Source organism: Pteropus alecto, unplaced genomic scaffold (assembly GCF_000325575.1).
Source record: "Pteropus alecto unplaced genomic scaffold, ASM32557v1 scaffold224, whole genome shotgun sequence".
In the NCBI taxonomy this organism is placed as follows: Eukaryota; Metazoa; Chordata; class Mammalia; order Chiroptera; family Pteropodidae; genus Pteropus; species Pteropus alecto.
In genome coordinates, this window is record NW_006436289.1 from 5503980 (window position 1) to 5523574 (window position 19595).

Consider the following 19595-nt stretch of genomic DNA (forward strand, 5'->3'; position numbering starts at 1 on the left):
TGAAGAAGCCTCCAGATACCAACACTCTTCAGTCAGAAAATAAAGATCACCAGCCTATGACTTTTCACTACTGAAACCCACTCAGCTAATCTCATCAGAGTGCAGAGGAGGAAGAGGTCAACCCCAGCAGGATGATAAAACACACACTACCTATGCATTGTTGTTTTCCTTTTTAAAATCTACTTTTCTGATTGAAATATATGTTGATTGCCAAAAAATAAACATTACAAAAATATATAATGTAACCATTGTTAATAATAAGTTTATGATGCGTGAGCTTTGGGAGGAAGACAAATTATGAAGAACATTCTATTAAAATTATTCCTTTAAATCACATTACTTGAAGTGTTAAATTATATCTAGACGGATCCTGACTACATCAGCTTCACTGAGTTATGGATACTTCTTCAATAATCTGTGGTAGCCCACAAAACAATCTAAATCATTAAAGCATGGTAGAAGATGTAAGTGTGTTGTCATTTAATGGATCATATTTGCTAGAATGAATAGTAGAAACTAGAATCTGCAATGACGTGAGATGTAAGCCATTGCCTAGAGTTGCATTCCTCCTTTCATCAAACTTAGTTTTGTTTCTTAAGTTGGACATCTAGCTCACTAATTTTCAATCTTTTTTCCTTTCTATTCTGTTTATAAGGCTATAAACATAGCATCTAAGGATGTCTTTGACTACAGAAAACAAGTTTTGCTATATACCATTTTTAATTGTACATTTTCTATTATCTAATTTCCACTATAAGTCATTCTTAGACCTAGGAATTATTTTGAAGTATCTCTCTTACCTTACAAATAGGTCACACTGGGGATTGTTTTGGCTATCTTTACCGTTATTAAATTCTAATTCTAATGCATTATGGTCAGAAAATGTGATCTATATGATGTAGGATTCTTTGTTATTTATTGAGGCTTTTTTGTAGTCTACATGCATGGTCAGGTGTGGTCTTAAAAATAATGTATTCTCTAATTGCTAGGTTCAAAATTCTATATACGTCTACTAAATCAATCTTGTTAATTTTATTGTTTAAATCTGTCATTACTAATTTTTGTCTAGTTTATCCAACTCTGAAAGGCACTTAAAATTGTATATACTTTCTGTTAACTCTGTCAATAGAATTTCTATCAAATTGTGTTTTAGAAGTTTTGAGACTATGATTATCAGGTGCATTTAAGTTCAGGATTGTTACAACATATTGGTGAATTTTTTATTTTATCATGTAAGTACTTTCTATCTTTAACAATGCTTTTTGCCTTAAAGTCTACTTTGAATGATGTAAACACAAATATATCAGCTTTCTTTTAGTCTGTATTATACTGTGTCTTCTACCCCTTTTATCTTTTCTGTGTTCTTATATTTTAGGTATATCTCTTACACAGTATATAGATAAATTTTATTTTATCTCATCTGAGAATCTCTAGATTTTAACCAGCAATTTTAACCCATTTACCCTCCCAGTATCAGTGCTGCATCTGGATTTAATTTCTATCATCTTATTTTGGGCAGTTTACCATGCATTTCTTCTCCCCCCCTCCCCATTAAGTTAATTAAATTATTCTTGGACACCTGGACAATTTCCAAGTAAGACAGAGAATACAAAACATTGGTCACCAATCATGGTTTTAATATACCTATAACTCTTCTTATACATTATGGATTAACTATCAATTAACATGCTTAATGGAATGCTCCTATGCCCTTGGGTGATTAGATTTACTAAAGTACTTTGTACGTCAACTGTTAGTCACCTGTCTTCTGGTTTTCTCTGTCTGTAAGGGAATAGAAATTTATTGGTAGGGTTAAAGTTTGTAACTAATATGAATGATTAAGACTATATTAAATAGTTACAATAAAAGAATACATAAATTTGAAAAAATGGATATGTTTTGTCTATTCATCAAGAATTTTTATAGTTTATTAAGGTAGAAAATTCAACAAGATACATGTTTGCCTAATATGCTAGGATTAACTACATTTTAAAGCTAAAGGAAAAAACTTTAAATCAATCATCTATTTGTGTATGTATAACCATACACATATGAAGATATATTAAAATTAGTAGACACAAAAAAAGCTTATAAATCATTTTGTTAAAGAAAAACAGTAGTACAGAATAAGTTCGATCTTTACAGTTTTTGTGCCTTTGTCATTCTCTTCAGTCTATCAGTGAAAGTTCCTCACTTCCAAAAAAAAGCTTCATGTTGTATGTATTGTCACTCTAAAGCAAGATGTTTTCTTGTATTTTGAAATCTATGACTTATGCGTATATTTAATAGCCAATTTTCTGTAATAATTTTTTTTCATTTCCAAAATACAAGGCTTAAATTCAGAATAGAACTGTCAAAAGGCCTTTTACATCTAACCTTTCTTTGGAATAGGCTATGATGTTTTTATTTTTTATCTCATGAAAGGAGAGATACTAAAAATTAGGTATGTTTGTATTCTTCATATTTTGATTAGCTAAAATACTATACAAGCTGAACTTAAAATGTCCCAGAGCTCTGCCCATGAGATACAGATGTTCCACAGGCCTTTTCTTTCTCAAATAATAATCTTTCTTATAATAACCTCTAACTCTGGGCATTCCTAATTATGATAAAAATTTCTCATTGTACGTGAAAGACAGGATTGTGTTTTAGTGATACTTATTCAAAAGTAGAAACCATGTTAAGTTCATTACCTTTTATATTTATCGTTTGTTTCCTTTTTAACTATTAAATGCTACTGCAATCTATATCTAGCTGCCCTACTTTCCCTTCCCGATGAGTAATTTCAGAACTATTCAACAGCTATTAAACACTAAGTACGCCCAGTCTTGAATTAACTGATGTTATATTCTGTACAATCCTAATATATTACTATCTGATGATGACTCAGAACTTAGAAAGAATCAAGGTATACTTTGTTCTAACATATACTGTAACTTTGGAAATATTGTTTTGGAATATTTTATAACTAATATCTCAGACAGCTGAACTGACAGTTCTATTAAGAGCACGCCATCTTGCTAAAGAATTAAGAATTAGCATCTATACTGTCTATGGATGAACATTCAGAATTGCTTGAGATGTCAGCATATTGTGCAATCGAAAGGGTTTTCTAATCTCCTCAAACAAAAAGTGAAAAGAAATTATTGTCTTGTTGACCAACACCCAAAGAAAGTTTCCATTATTAAGACTGAAGCCCATAATAAAGTTAATACTTTAAAGTCTACTACCATACAAAGAGCCCTCTCTGGTGTTAACAGTATATTATATTATAGACAGTTTTTCTATCTGATTTCTGTATAAGAAGGACTAATTAAAGGACAACACTCATTGGGGTGGGAGGATGGATAAGTGGAAAGACATTGGCTTTGTCAAGACTGATTCATGCTGCTTGGTGTCTCTCAAACTATCTCTAGACTGATATTTATGCTAAAGGAAATAATAACAGTAACCCAAATCACAGCAACAAATTAGCTCAAACTTTACAAAACTATGAGTCAAAAAAACTTTATCTAGGAGGCTCAACAAGTCATAAAAATTTTACTCATTTTAATTATAACCCAGGAAACATATCAAGAAATCCCCACATCTAAGATCATGTAAGAACTTACAAAAGGATTTAGTTCAATTGACCAAATGATAACCCTTTAAGTACTTTTAAATTTGTAACTTTTCTGGTTAGACTGAAACATTCCCTTAGTTTTAAATTTTATGCCTGGCCTAATTGTATTGCAATTTGCATTTTAAAATCTTTATAAGCCCTCATATGAAACTGTTGTAGAAAAACCCCATGAGGCTGTGCTTGACTCATCCTCTAACAGATTCCATCCTTAGTACGTTGCAATTGTTACATTTCTTCAAAAAATGAATCTCACATATAGTCTTATGCTTAACACACAAGCTAAATTTCTGAAAGGCACATCATTAGACATATTTTATCCCCTACCATCACCAGGATGGTATACATTTGGGAGACTAAATTTATTAGGAGAGACACCAATAAAAGTCAGCCTTAAAACCACACTGGAAGTGACCATCTTGGGCACCTTTAACTCCAAATACAGCTCCAGCTGCAGGCCCACAGCCAGGGATCTATGTTTCTGATCGTAGTATAAAGGTGCTTAGGATCCTATAACCTGGATATCCAGACCAACTGAGAATTGACTCGGACACTCATCATAAGGACTCCAGAGAAAAAAGGACAACTTTCCTAATAAGACATCTACCTCCCAAGAGTCTTTGGATTGAGAAGATAACATTAGGTGTAGACCACTTTCTCCAAAGACCGTCTGAACCCTGATGTGACAACAAATGAAACTTCCATCTCATTTTTATATTGTGTCTGAAAATTCTGCCAAAGTCTGAATTCTTTGTGGGTATGGTTCTGCTTGTTGTTTGTGCTGACTCTTGTTCGAGGTGTTCCTGTATGTAATCTTTTTGCTGGAACTTCATGTTTATTGAAACTCTGTAGGGATTTTTGAGGCTTGTGCTGGGTGTTGGGGAAACCTTCCTCCAAGGAGGATTTGTTTACTTCTCCCAAGCACCTAGGGTACTACCAACAAAGACAAATGTTAAATTCATAGCGTGTAGTCTTTTTAGACAGAAGTATGAACTCAGGTCACAAACTGGCATGAGGGCTGGCCGTTAACCACATATTCTCAGAGGAGACTTTCTTTCTTCCGACCAGAACTAATGCAAGGCAGACAAGTTTCTCCACTCTCTGCCTTCCCCCATCCCCCTTTAATTCTCTCCCCGCCACAACTTCCACCCCTGACCATGGATGTTGCCATTTCCCCTTAAGAATTGGATCTCTGAAGGTGCGGCGTCTCCTCCCACATGCTTGTGGCACGCACCCAGGGGCCTGGCGCCTCCGTCTGCCTTTTTAGGTAAAAATTTTTTCTAATTCACCCTTTCTATGAGGGTTAAACTCTCTGTGGTTTTTGGTTTTAGAGGGTCTCCAACCTAACTCCCATTTGAGGCCAAAGCTTTGTTTTGGCCCCTGTGTCTCCTTAAAACTAGAACTGTAGGCCATCTGGAATTAGTAAATGCTCCCAGGGCCACCAAGGCCCTCAGCATTTGTTTACCTCCCTGAATGCATGCTGGCCTCACAGGATTTCCTTTTGTAAGTTCAGTCATGTTTTAAAAGGTGTTCTTGTTTAACATGCTTAGGTGTGTCATAGCAAAATATTTTCTAAAATTTAGTATATTGCCAAAAATATGTCTACAAATTCTATCTCTTCCTGGATATCTCACAAATACAAAACTTTGGTAGTGACCTACCCTTCCACTACCATATCTAGTTTTCCTTCAAAAATTAATGATACCACTTCCTATCCACCTACTTATGACAAAAAAAAATATATATATATATTTGAGCATACTGCCCCATCTCTTCATCTTTAACATTCCAGTATAACTCTTATTCCAGTATAACTCTTATTGGTTCTAAGTTCTAAATATCTCTTGAATTTGTTCTCTTTATTCTGGCCACTACTTCCTTCGGAATTTACCGTTTCTTTTCTGTGTCACTGAAATAATCTCCCTGTTTCTATGCTTACCTCCCTCAAATCCATAGTTCACAGAGCTCCCAGAAAAACCTATTTGAAATAAATGACCATGTCGCTTGCAAAATGAATGACCTTCAGTGACTTCTCACTGCCACAAAGGTTTCACTTATCATGGAATATAAGGTCCTCTACAATCAGTTATTCTCAATGCTGTAGTCAGAACAAAATGTGCAATCTCCTGCTTGATCTACCATCCTCCAATCACTGTCAAACCTCACCCCAGCTTCCTTGGCCACCTAACAGCTCCATTTCTTTCAGAACTCTGGTCAAGACTCCTTTCTTCCAAGAAGCTTGCAAGCAAATTCTTAGTGCACCCTGTTACATTACTGCTCAACTATTAAGCACTGCTCAACTGTGCTTAACTATTATTGCACTTACCACACCGTACTACAATCATTTATCTGTTGTCCCAATCAGGCTATGAATTCCTTTTAAGGACAGAGAAATTCTTATCTCTAGCCACAGTACCTGGCACAGTACCAATTACATGAGGTACTTAGTACCTAACAATGAATGTTTTTGACTCCCACAAAACCTTATGAAATTGACTGATATTCCACTGCTGCTATCAAAGTTCAGGCCCTTTCTTCTAGCTCTATCCTCTTATACGTCCTTCTGCCTCTAGTTTATCGACCTTTCTAATGTCACCTAAATTCTTTCTGAAGCACAATTCTGATCATGTCCTGCTTAACCTCAGAAACCTCTTACTGCTGTTATTCCCTGCCTCACTTTCTCTGCCGATGCAGCAGGTCACAGCAACCAATTTTCCAAAGCGATGGCTCAGCCCCATCCTAATTACAAAACCAACCAGTCTCCACTTTAACTTCTCAATCACCATCTAATGAAGCTTATTAGCATCAGACCCTTCCAGATCCAAACTAGGATCTGATGATACTAATGATAGCTACAGGATCCCATAATATCCAGTTACTGCCCTCCCCATTTTGACTATATGTACAACCCCATCTCATCACTGCATTTCACAGCAGTGATGCGCCGGGGTGTGCTGAGGTGTGCCAGGGGAAAGGGGCCAGGGTTACAGAGGAACAACAGGAGAGATCATTGTCTACAGAGAACTTCAAAACAATAAAGGTCAGTCTACTTTTTATCATCATGAAATAGCCATTCTAAACAATGTCAGTAACAGAATACTCCTCCCTGCAGGGCGGACTGGCCCACCACCACTCCTTAGTGAACCACTGCTATTCAGGCATCACTCCCTTTCGACACCTTTAACTCACCCCAACAGAATCAATCACCTCTTCCTAAACCCTTCATACATACCTGAATCTCATACAAGGCCATAAGCGTGTTAAAGGGAGCTTCTCTTTAACATTCATGAACACACCCTTCTAGCCAGCTCCCTATCGAGTTCGCCTCAGCTGCCCAGTAAAGTCTTCAGTGAGTGAAATGTGCCAAGTCCCAGTTCCTCTATGTTGCTAGGAAAAACAAACCATCAGGCCTTATACTCACTCACCCCATATACCAGGCTAAGTGCACATAGAATATAATTTGAATTCCAATGGCTGGCATTCATTGAACTCCATAATCTGGAACTAATTCTAATTTCTACTAATACCCTCCTCATACTAACTACTTATACTCAGTATATTTCTGCCTATTACACGTAAATCTTTTTTGTCTTATAGTACTTTGTGTCTGATTTACCTAACTGCTAAGCCACAGAAGGAAATTTAAACACTCAGTTCTACTTTAATGCTGTAGATACAATAAACTCAACACTATTAAATAAAACTAGGGACAGTTAATATATAAAAGAGTAGAATACATTTTTATTATATAGAATTTTATTTTTTAAAAAACTTTATTTTCATAGAATACATTTTCACATTAAATTCCCACAGTGGGAAAATGACAATTTATTAAAGTTTTATATTTGCAGATACATTTTTTCAGGACAAGTAAAATGAACACATTTGAGAATCAAATCTCAGTTTAGAATCTATAATATTTTGATATTAATTACTAGGAGATCTCTTCTCTACTTGGAACTTCTCTATATTCAGAAGCTTTCCAGGCTCTTTTTCCCAGAATTTAGAAATTAGTAATGTGAACTATCAGCATATCCTAATTTTAAAGTTTCCCAAGGACATGTAACCATCAGTAACCGGTATCAACTGAACAGAGGGAGAAGTTTTCAAACATTAAGCAATGCGTAAGATTCAGTCGTCTTTCTTTATGAATTAACAGTCTTTCCCTTTCTCTATCATTCCCAGGACAAATATAGACATTTGCTCAGGCATTGATAGTTATAAAGTTGAATTCCCTTTAAGAGTTTGATAAATTAAAATGCAAAAGCTCACGTTTAGTTATATTGTGAGTCTAGTGAGAAGCTGGGAGGCAACTCCATTAACTCGTCAGAATAAGAAACTCAGCCTTACAATTTCTTGGATATATATAATTCCTCTCAAACCTTTTCCTCAAAGATTAAATTCTAAAAATAACCAGGTGATTAGGAGAAGAGGTTAATCTCACCAATGGACTTAAGTTATTTCCTCCTTACTGTGAGCTGAATGGCATGACAGAGCAGAGGCAAAGAGGAGTACAATCAATTCTCAAGGTATTAAGTCAAAAAGGTCAGAGCTTCCACAGCATGGCAACAGCTTTGCAGATGCCCACGTCGTGATAGTTGAAATAACAAAGCCCAGCAAAGGTGAAAGCCGAGAGTGCCAAAAGGCCTGCCTTAGCGACTTTCTGCAATGCATCCCCTCGTACATAGTCAGTAACAACCTGTCCAAGGCCCCTAAGGAAAAAAAAAATCACAGTACAAAAAAAACCAGAAATGTGGTTAGAAGGTTATATAGATAACTTGACTGCAAAAAGATAATCAATCAGGTTCAAACTGCAACAAGATCATAAACCAAAATAAAAGAAGCAAGCATTTCCTAATAATAAAGACATCTTCTCATTCTTCAGATTCAGTTTTCTGGAATCACTCATTTAAGAGAGAGTAATCAATGCTACTCTATCTACAAAATCTTGGTTTGTTTTTTGTTTTTTGTTTTTTAACTAAAACAAATGTTCTCCAGAGTTTTTCATTTATTTGAAAAGAATGTAGTAAGCAGATATTATGTGCCAGAACCTGTTATAGATGTTGGGAGTACAGCAAATTGAGACAGCATCCTTCCCCTTATGGAACATACATTCTAATGAAGGAGAAAGAAGAATACATATGTGCTATGAAGAAATATTTTAGAAATGTTCTGCAATATTTTGGACCTCAATGAGAATACTCCAAGCAAAACTGACAATGACCTTGGCATCTTTAAGAATATTAAAAAGGTTAGTGTGACTGGAGAACATGGAGATCAAAAGGTGGGGACAGATCACATAGGGACTTAAAAGTCATAAAAAGAAGTTTGAATTTTACTTAAAACATGAGAAACCACAGATGTGCTTTAAATAAGGAGTGACCTAAGGAGTGACCTAATTTTACTTTTCTTAATAACACTTTTATTGAGATACAACTCACATACTATAAAATTAACCCTTTTTAAGTACACAATTGAATTACTTTTAGTATAGTCACAGAGTTGTGAACATCATCACTATTTAACTCCAAATATTTTCATCACCCCCAAAAGAAACCCTGTAGCTATTAGTCCATTACCCAATCACTAATTTGTTTTCTGTCTCTATGGATTTGCCTATTCTAAACATTTTATATAAATGCAATCATATATGATGTGGCCTTTGTGTCGAGTTTCTTTCACTTAGCATAATGTTGTGGCACGTATCAGTACTTAAATCCTTTGTATGATCAAATAACACAGGCATATCTCATTTTATTGTATTTTGCTTGATTGCATTTTGCAGATATTGAAGGGTTTTACAAATTGAAGATCTGTGGCAACTCTGTGTCAAGCAAGTCCACTGGTGCCATTTTTCCAACAGCATTTGACCACTTCACGTGTCTGTTTTACATTTTGGTAATTCTCAAAATATTTAAAACTTTTTCATTATTATTATATTTGTTATAGTGTGATCTTTGATGTTACTAAGACAAGACACTCTACTAGCAAAAAAATTATGACTTGCTAAAGGCTCAGATAATGGTTTGCATTTTTTAGCAAAATTATTTTAAATTAAGGTATGTACATTTTTTAGACATAATGCTATTATGCACTTAATAGACTACAGCACATTCAGTGCAAATGACATTTATATGCACTGGGAAACCAAAAAATTCATGTGACCCACTTTATTGCAATATCAGTTTCATTGCCATGGTCTGGAACTGAACCTGCACTATCGCCAGGGTATGCCTGTATTCCTTTGTAAAACTACATCATATTTTGTTTAGCTATCCATCAGCCAGTAGGCATTTGGATTGTTTCCACTTTTTAGCTATTATAAATAACACTGCTATGAACATTCCTGTACAAATTTTCGTGTGAGGCCATATGTTTTCAATTTGGGGAGCTATACACCTAAAAGTAGAATCTCTGAGACACATAGTAACTTTTTGTTGGATCTGCCAAACTGTTTCCCAACTGTTTCCCAAAGACTGCAACATTTCACATTCCCAGCAGAATATGAGGATTCAAACTTTGTGACATCCTTGAAACACTTGTTACTGCCCTTCTATTTGATTACAGCCATTTTAGTGTTTTTGATTTGATTTTGATTTGCATTTCTCTCATGGTTTTGATTTGCATTTCTCTCATAAAAATGATGTTGAGCATTTTTTCATGTGCTTATTGGCTAGCTGTGTATCTTCTTTGGATAACTGTACTTTTACTTTTAATAAGATCACTCTGGCTATAGTGCGGCAGTGCTGGCAGGAAAAGGAGGGCAAGAACAGGAACAGAAAACTTAAGTAGTCTACCCAAGACTTCTGGCTTAACCTAGGCTGGTGAAAGGGGAAATGGTGTGAAGTGACAATTCAGACTATGCTTAAGAACGAACAGAAATAACTGTAGACTGGATGTGTGTAAGACAAAAAGAAATATCAAGAATGATTCCTAGAATTTTCAACTCGAGCAACTAGATTTGAGTTAGGGAAGAACAAGACAGAGATTCTGAAGGGAAATTGAGAGAGATATGAGGGGAAAAGGAGTGATTTTGACAAAGTTAAATTTAGGATGACTATTAGACATCCAAGTGGCTATGTCTATTAGACAACTGGAAATATAAGTCTGCAGCTCAGGAAAAGAGGTCACATCTGAGCTCACCATGGGAAAGTATATAGATATAGAAATTAAGAAGGCCAAGACTAAGCCCCAAGTTCAGATCTTTATTATTCAAGTCAGACAAGAGGACAAGGAACTAGCTGAGACTGAGAGGTACAGCTGGTGAGATGAAGAAAACAAGGTGAATATGGCATCTAGGAAGCCAAAGAAAAATTACTTAAAGAGGGAATATTCAATTAAGTTGAATGCTGCTGAGAGTTCAATAAATGGAGGACAGAGAACAGACAAGTGGATATGGAAAAAATAAAGGTCTTTGGTGACTTTAGTAAGAATGACTATAGTTAAATAGTTGGGATAAAAGGCCAATTAATCCGAGTTAAGAGAGACTGGATGCTGAGGAACTGGTGCACAATTACAGACAACTTGAGTCATTGTTTTGTGTGTGTGAAAAGGAAGAAAATTAGTGAGATAACTGGAGAAGTCAATTTTAATAAAAAATTTTAATAAATTCTCTTATTTTAATTTTTGATTAATTTAGATGGATCTCCTTCCAAAATATCATGTATTAGAGAAATATTACTGTACTTGTAATCTAATATTTCATATGCAACTGGAATCCTTTATTTTGAAAAGTCCATGTGGTTAAAGGGCAATTCTCCTAACAAACCCTAAAAACCTTGGCAAACAAAAGCCCCTTTAACACTGGCTAGAAAATGATTGTGACACATCACTTAACCTCCCTGGGATTTAGTTTCCACATCTGTAAAATAACAGGGCTGGTTAAGATACTCCCCCAAGTCTTTTCAGTTCTAACAACCCAAAACGCTTCCCTATTCACGATATCAGACTGTTCTTGCAAAACAACATAAAATGAACAACTCAGGGAACCCAACTTTTACTTATAAACTTTCTAGAAGGTTCACTAACAGAGAAAATCTAATAACTACATTGGATAAAATAAATAAAAACTGGAAATTCATTCATTCAATAAATATTTAATTAGTGCTATGTGTCAGGTACTGATCTAGGCACTAAGGATACAATAGCAAACAAAAACTGTCAAAAATCCTTATCATATTTCTTTTTTTTTAAAGGGCAAGAATGAACTATAGATTATGGGATGCACTTTTGGATGACAAAATTATGATGAAATATAAGAAAGTGACTACTATAAAAATCAGGATAATGGTTCCTGTTGAAGCGTTATGACAGAAATAGAACACAACAAAGAGGCTTCTGAAGCAGGCGGCAAAGTTCTATTTATTGACCTGGGTGGTATCACCCTTATAATTCTTCATTAAGCCATAGATTTGATTCTTGTGATTTTCTGTATCTGTGCTATCACTCTAGTGAGGGAAGACAAGGAATCTATAAAATATTAAATAGACAATATATTAGAATGTAGTAAGTGCTACTGAGAAAAATAAAATGGGGAGAGAGATAAGGAATGTTGGGAAGGACACTGAGATTTTGAGTAAGTGGTTAGAGAAAACTTCGGTAAGAATGTTAACATTGAAGATGTGAAGGATTAGAGGGAACAATCCAAATATATAAAAGAGTTTAAAGCAGAAGGAACAGTAAGAGTAAAGTCCTGAGGCCTAGAGTGTCCCTGGCATGTTAATGAATTATCAAGGAAGTCAATGTGAATGAGGGAGAGAGTAGGTGGAGATGAAGAAGAAACAGGGATCACATAGAATCTAGACCACTTTATGAATTCTACTTTTAGTTTGAATATGATTAGGAAACAACAAAGGGTTTTGGGAAAGGAAATGTCTTGATCTGACTTAATATTTTAACAGGGTCACTGGGGCAGCTGTATTGGGCGTAGACAGAAGGGGGACCAGTTAGGAGACTACTTCTGGAATGATGACCAAGTTTGGGGTATGAACAAATGGAAGAAAGGAAATGCTATTAATTCAGATGGGCAAGAGTGCTGGAGGAAGAGATCTAGGGAACATCAGAAACTCAATTTTATAGGATGCTACATTCAAAATATCTATTAGATATGGGCAGGTGCATATACAAACCTAGACATAAATATATTTTATATGTTTTAAAAGTTTTTTGCAGGTCTTGAGTATCCCAGTCAATTTCTCCCTTATATGTAATAATGAAACTCACAACAAACAAACTGAGCAGACAACGTAATACTGAAAGGACTGCTGTACTTGCCAGTGACTATGGAGAGTGAGGACTGCAGCTAGGGAGTAGTCCACCGCTGAAGAAGGACTCAAATAAGAAGCTGGAAGTAGGCCCAGGAGCAAAACACTGACAACCCTTTCACCAGTCCAATGGAGAGATGCAGCCTTGGAACCAGCTATAGAAAGGAAGAACCAGAGTCGTAAGAGCTGAAGGGGGAAACACATCTCTCACATTCAACATTTGCCACAACAGAACCCAAACTGACAGAATGGCAAACAGGATGCATATAAGACTTAACTCTGAGCATAAAGAGGGTAAGAAAAAGAAGGTAATCGAAAGAGATACTATCTCCCTTCTTTTAGTACAGGATGTCTCAACACCTGCATATGTTGATTAGAAGACAAATCCACTTTACTTACAGGCATGAAGATGGACAAAATATCTTTGCAGAATTACCAATCTTGGACTTCAGGGTAATAGACAGATATCTTATGTATATAAGTTAGTGACACCTGAGAAATTCCTTTAAAACTTACCTCTTTTATTTATACGTTCTAATCTTTGGAAGTAAGGTAATATTAAAAAATCCTCCTAAAACAAAATTAAACCAATCAACTCAAAGAGAAGCAAAGTTCTGATGTCAACTTTTAAGATCATGGTCTTTGTTCTGTCCATCACTTATAAATTGCCCAAAACAGATAAGGAACACAAAAATTTATTTCAAACAAGCGAAAAATAAAATGGGCTCTAAACATTTCTTTGAGAGCTTCTTATCATTTTTTGGTTACAGACCCCTCTGGGAATCTAATAAAAGGATGGTGCAACTCCCCGGAAAAATGCACTTGTAAACATACATTAAAAACTATGTTTATAACTTCGGGGTTTTCCTTTGATCTCATGTACTCCAAGTTAAAACCACTCTGCTAACCTAACTAAACTAAGCAAAAGAATGCAAAAACAAAAACTTTTCAAAGATAAAATTATTCCAAAAAGCAGAAAGACTACACTTGTCTAATTTCTCATAACTCAGCTGCAACTATATCTAAGCAGTTGATGTAAGAATCAAGAGAAGTCAGTAAAATACTGATTTTTCCAGACTTTAAAAATGAAAAGACAGTTAACTTATTATTCACCTACAAGTTTTCTAAGACTAATTTTTGTAATATCTAAATGATATTCACCTAAGAAATGCCATATGATTTTAATATCAACCTCAATAAAAATAAACTTCAATTACAAAACTATATGTGTGTGTGTGTGTGTGTGTGTAAAACTTTTTAAATTGTCTACCATTTTAAATTATTCTTATTTGGCTCCTCTCCATTAGCTAACTGAATAAATGACTCAACTATACTGAACAGACTCTTCCTACAGAGCTATTTTGTTTCAAAATTTTAAAAATTTTAAAGATTTAGACCAGGAGGTTCTCTATGAATATAAAGGGAATTATTCAACCATGTTGGCATTGTCTGCCCGAAGGTGTAGGCTAGGTCTTTTGACAGAGTCTAATGCAAGAGTTCCCCCTACTGACAAGAAGTGTTTGCCAAAGGCATGATAATTAGCCCAGATGAAAACAGCCAGAGCCCAGAAAACAGCAACGATGGAGAAAACATACAATGACGGCTGGGTGACAGGTGAATGTTCTGCGTTCCACACCATCCTGGGGTAGGTCGGTCCTGGAGAAATGCTGAAATGTGAGCAGGTCTGACCACTGGGGTTCGGAGGAAGAGAGCTGAGAAGAGACACATTAGGATGATCAGAAGCACCTCTCCTTTAATGGGATTGAGACTTTTTAAATGACCATAGGCAAGCTACTTCAACCCAAATAGGGGATAACATCACATCTATAAAACAAGGATAGTATCTATTTCACTAGGTTGCTGTAAAGTCAGACTAAGGAGCCACTGAAAGATTGAAAAATCAATGAACCACTTATGTAAAAGGGCTTCACTTTTACTGATTTTAAAAATTAAATTATAGCTCCTTTCTCCTTCCATTTATTCATCTGCTCTGCACTGGAGTAAAAGATAAAAGACACAGTCTTTGTCCTCAAGGAATACACTCTAGTTTGGGAAGTTCATCTATTACTATCATCCTTTTCAAGATCAATTTCTCCAGTTGTACTCTTGAACCCATTCATTTCTGTCCCCTTTGGGATCCTACCGCTTGGTTTAAAAAACAGGCAGACCTAAGTTCATCCAACTCCACCACTTACTAGCTCTGAGATGATCACCAGTTAAGTTAAATAGGCACTCTAAGCCTCGATGTCCTCATTTGTAAAATGGAAATAACAACACTTACTTCATAATACTCTGTTGAAAATTATATATGCAAGGTGTTTAGTATAATTTCCAGAATAGTATAAGCACTCAATAAAAAGCAATTTCTCTCCTGCATCTTTAATCTCTCCTTCCTATTGGCCATTTTCCCTCGACTGATATAATAGACTTAACTCTTCTCTTGATCCCATATTCTCTAACTAAGGCCCATGAACTCTTCCCCTGCTCTCTTTTTCAAACCATGCTTCTTTAAAGTGTTGTCTAAATCACCTCAACTTCCTCACTTCCTTATCATTCTTCAACATTAAAACTTATTTTTATCCCCATCAAAGCTGCTTTGGTAAGGTGTCAATGGTTTCAAGTGGCCATATCCAACAGGTACTGTTCAGTCTCCATCTCACTAGGCCTTTCTGTATCACCTGGCATTGGCGGCCTTCATCCCTTCTTTGCTCTGACAGAACTCTCTTCCAGTTCTCCCTTTGATTCTCTGACCATCTTATATCAGTCTCCTCCTGAATTCATCACTCTTAAATGTTTTCCCAGGATTCTAATCAGCTGCCCATTGCTCTCCTCACTTCCTCTACCCCGCCCTGGCCATTCTGTCCATTCAGCTTCTACTGCTTATTAGCTGATGACACCCAATTCTGTATCTCTAGCCCTGATATCTCTCCAGTTTCAGAAGTTTATGTGCCTATTGGGCCTCTCCCCTGAGATATCTTACATGGTCCTCACAATCACCACTCTCAAATCATCCTTCAACTCACTTTCTTATCCAAACTCCCATTTCCATGTTGCCCACTTTAATGACATGCCAGCTACTCTTTAACCTAACCCAGAAATCTCAAAGTCAATCGTCAAATCATATTGCTATTATCTCCTTAACATTTCTTGAGACAATCTTCTCTTTTTTGTACTGCTCTCCAAATTCAGGACCTCGCCATTCTTTCCTGGACATTAACAGTGCCATATCTCGTCTCCCTGTGTCTTAGCTTGCCCCATGTCCTATGGTGGCCATCTAGCATACTGTTACCAAAGTAGTCAATCTAAACTGCAAGTCTCTGTCAAATCTTACAGTGGCTCCCATTCACATCATGTAAAAATGCATACTCTTTATCGAGACACGTTCTTCTGTGATTCGATTCCAGTTCACTTCTTCAACAGTGCCATATCTCGTCTCCCCGTGTCTTAGCTTGCCCCACGTCCTATGGTGGCCATCTAGCATACTGTTACCAAAGTAGTCAATCTAAACTGCAAGTCTCTGTCAAATCTTACAGTGGCTCCCATTCACATCATGTAAAAATGCATACTCTTTATCGAGACACGTTCTTCTGTGATTCGATTCCAGTTCACCTTTCCAGATTCATCTCTCATTCCTTATCGAGCTTCACATTCTAATAATATCCGATTTGTTTTGTTTCCTCTCATACCAACCAGTTTCTACATGTCATCATTGCTTTTGTTCATCCAGTAGCTCTAATTTTAATGCCCTTCCTCCTGTGGCCTTCCTCATCCTCAAGACTCTCTAATCAGACACTTCTTCTTGAGGAACGGAAACAGGGTAATCCTTCCAGACACAGAGCTAAATACATTCTCCCTCTGGACTGGAGTAACAATTTATGTACAGCACAGGAGTTTTTGTTTTATGTTAAATTATGCTTATATGTGTTTTCCCTATAAAAAGGAAAATTCTCTGAGGGCAGGAACTATGTTTTATTCACATTTGTACCACAACTTTACTGTGCCCCGCATAACGTAAATGTCCAGTTCAATGACTACAGATTTGATCACTCTCACTCTTACAGCAACTCCAGGGAAAATGCGCAAGACCAGGTACTGGGACTTACATACTCTTTTCCGATTCAGAGTGCGAGCATTCTAAGAACAATGAATGAGGAGACAATGAGAGTTCTTATAATAGCCTCAGCAAGCTGTAACTGCCAGAAGGAGTTCTCTTTAAGAGACCACGTCGGTCCAGAGCAGAAGCGACACGCGCTCGGGTGAATATCTGGGCCCGTAGGCAACGGTGGTTACTGCAGTGGTTTCGGCAGAAGCCAAAGCGGCCAAAGGAGTAGGAATTCCTTGGTCCAGAAGGCTCACCACCGAGTATCCTAATCCTCACCGCATCCCCTTCCCCGGCTGGAGGCTGCGTTAAGGACCTCCGGCTGCCAGGACAGCTCACCTCGGCTTCCTTGGGCACCGCAGAGAACACTCAGCCTCCAGATACTCGCCATCTCGCTCCTGAAGGCTCAAGGTCATCCAGCAGCCCGGAAGCAGTCACAAGACAACTCCCACTCCACGACGACCAACGAAAACAAGGAAAAGAAAAAACGCTAGGTGAACCGGAAGTCGAGAGTCGGCGCGCGCGCGCCGCACGAGCGCGCTCACGCCGGTCGCAGGTCCGGACCCTGACGCAGACAATGGCGGAGCTGGGGGAGGCGGATGAAGCAGAGTTGCAGCGCCTGGTGGCGGCCGAACAGCAAAAGGCTCAGTTCACTGCACAGGTACAGGGACAGGGACCAGGGTGAAGAGAAAGGAGGGTGAAGTACAGGTCCGGGCACCCGCAGAGCTCTGTACGCTGGCGGCGCAGTAAGGCCCCACATGGCCTTGCTACGCCCGGTTCCTCTCGCAGAAGAAACAAGTTCTGGCACTCTGGCCGCTGGTGACCGGTGGTGCTCATATGCCCTCTAAGCAAGCCCAGCGTGGGGAAAAGTGTAAAGAAAAAAAGGAAGGTTTGGGCGACACAAGGGCACAGGGGCCTAGTTTGGCGACAAGCATTCTGAGCTGGCATTGGGAAGATCTAGGTTTTAATCCTACCTCTCTGCCAGTTGACAGAACAGGAGCCCCTAGATTAGACACCCATGCACTGAGTTTTAGTTTCACAGTCGCCTGCTGCCCCACTAGATTGTGAGGATCAAATGCAATAATGTATTTGAAAACGATGGAGCAGTAGAACGTTACTGGAAAAGAGGGGGCCTCTGAAGTAATCAGTCTAGATTCGAGACTATTTGTTTAGAACAAGGGTGTTGGAGCCCTTTAGGCATAATTAGAACCCCAGCGTGGGCCCTTATTAGCTAGTTGCATGACCTTAGGTTAATTACTTAACCACGCCTCTTAAGCGGTGGTGAGGCTCCTTTTAGGATCGCGGATTGACTGAATGCTTAGTACCCTCCCTTCCAAATAGTGAGCTCTAGGTAAATGGTTATCCCCACATTGGGCCGTTGAGAGAGAGAGGGTTCACGGAGAATAAGTAGCAAGAACCTTGGTTAGAAAGTTTTAAGGACTTGGACATTATGAAAGTGCACACGTCTTCTATGCCAGGTGTACATTTTTCTGGAAAGTGGATCCATAAGTTTCATTGGATTCTCAAATGTGCCCATGACTCCAGAAAGGTTAAGAACTTAACTACTTTCTAAGGGATGGGTTTGGTTTGGGGAAATTAATTGGTACCATACTGTCCCAGTTTACTCTAATGCTAGTTTGGGAATGTAAAAGACGGTATTAAACTTGCCTGAAAATTTACAATCTGATTACGGACTTGACACAATTAGAAAATAGACAGTAGCCTTCTAGGAAGTAAGAATTTCAACTGTTTTGAAGAATGGATAAAATCTTTAGGGAGGGCATTACAGGAGTATTAAGTCCAGTATGCTGTGCTGGCCTCTTTCAAACTGTATGGGTTGGTGGTTAAATAAGGGAGTGCCCTGAGTGGCTAACAGAGAAATTGATATATTAAGCAAACACAAGGGTAACTTGTTGGCTAGTAGTTTTTAATTACTCAAGGATTGTTGCAATGTGGGGATGAGAATCTGGACCTCATTCCTGTTGGTGACAGGAAGTGAGAAAAGAGGAGAGCCCACGGTTTATTGATTGAAAGAATGGTTTAGTCAAGTGACAAGAAATGAGGAAAATAGGAAGAAAATAAGAAAATTGTCAGATAGGCCCATATGCAGACCCCAGTGGTTACTATTTTTCTTTCCTCTTAGGTGCATCACTTCATGGAGCTGTGTTGGGATAAATGTGTGGAGAAGCCAGGGAATCGCCTAGACTCTCGCACTGAAAATTGTCTCTCTAGTTGCGTGGACCGCTTCATTGACACTACTCTTGCTATCACCAGTCGGTTTGCCCAGATTGTACAGAAAGGTGGGCAGTAGACCATTCCCTGGGAGAATGACAGAAGCAGCAAAGGACTTGTTATTAAGCACATTTAAGGGTCAGTCGGGGGAAGTTGTCAGCCTACTGTCACGTCAACTTCATGCTGTTACCAAGCCTGTTGGTGCTAAAAAGTAATAGATCAAATGTTCAAAAGTGAAATTTATTTATTTGGAATTCGGAAATTCCAAATAAATATCACAACAGTATTCAATAAATGTGAATTCTCCAACTTTTGTTTTAATCTCATTTTAGGATTTAGTAAGATCTCTGATTGGCAGGAACAGTAGAAATAAAGATGTTCC

General features: G+C 37.5%; 2 protein-coding genes across 3 annotated transcripts; one reads left to right on the forward strand and one right to left on the reverse strand.

Moving 5' to 3' along the window:
• Positions 1 to 7373: 7373 nt before the first annotated feature.
• Positions 7374 to 17461, reverse strand: SDHD (succinate dehydrogenase complex subunit D). Of its 2 annotated transcripts, XM_006912811.3 has the most exons (4): positions 17321 to 17461; positions 14478 to 14594; positions 12893 to 13037; positions 7379 to 8331 (listed from the first exon to the last, which is right to left on the reverse strand). In XM_006912811.3, exons 1-4 carry the CDS (start codon positions 17370 to 17372, stop codon positions 8166 to 8168), a joined length of 480 nt encoding a protein of 159 aa, XP_006912873.1. In that variant the 5' UTR covers positions 17373 to 17461; the 3' UTR covers positions 7379 to 8165. The 2 variants fall into 2 exon arrangements, with proteins under 2 accessions (XP_015445599.1, XP_006912873.1); XM_015590113.2 differs by lacking the exon at positions 12893 to 13037 and having other exon boundaries at positions 7374 to 8331.
• Positions 17462 to 17488: 27 nt separating this feature from the next.
• TIMM8B (translocase of inner mitochondrial membrane 8 homolog B) lies at positions 17489 to 19522 on the forward strand. The gene is made up of 2 exons (XM_006912812.3): positions 17489 to 17642; positions 19125 to 19522. The coding sequence occupies exons 1-2, from the start codon at positions 17559 to 17561 to the stop codon at positions 19290 to 19292; spliced, it is 252 nt and encodes an 83-aa protein (XP_006912874.1). The 5' UTR covers positions 17489 to 17558; the 3' UTR covers positions 19293 to 19522.
• Positions 19523 to 19595: the final 73 nt, after the last annotated feature.

What these genes read in the sequence shown, in the direction of transcription:
- SDHD (XM_006912811.3), bottom strand. Translation starts at nt 17,372, where the DNA reads ATGGCGAGTATCTGGAGGCTGAGTGTTCTCTGCGGTGCCCAAGGAAGC. An exon ending in CCTGTCACCCAGCCGTCATT is followed by an intron (nt 13,038 to 14,477) that starts GTATGTTTTCTC and finishes TCCTTTCTATAG; the next exon opens with CTGGTTCCAAGGCTGCATCT. An exon ending in CTCACTCTCCATAGTCACTG is followed by an intron (nt 8,332 to 12,892) that starts GCAAGTACAGCA and finishes TTTTTTCCTTAG; the next exon opens with GGGCCTTGGACAGGTTGTTA.
- TIMM8B (XM_006912812.3), top strand. Translation starts at nt 17,559, where the DNA reads ATGGCGGAGCTGGGGGAGGCGGATGAAGCAGAGTTGCAGCGCCTGGTG. An exon ending in AGGCTCAGTTCACTGCACAG is followed by an intron (nt 17,643 to 19,124) that starts GTACAGGGACAG and finishes CTTTCCTCTTAG; the next exon opens with GTGCATCACTTCATGGAGCT.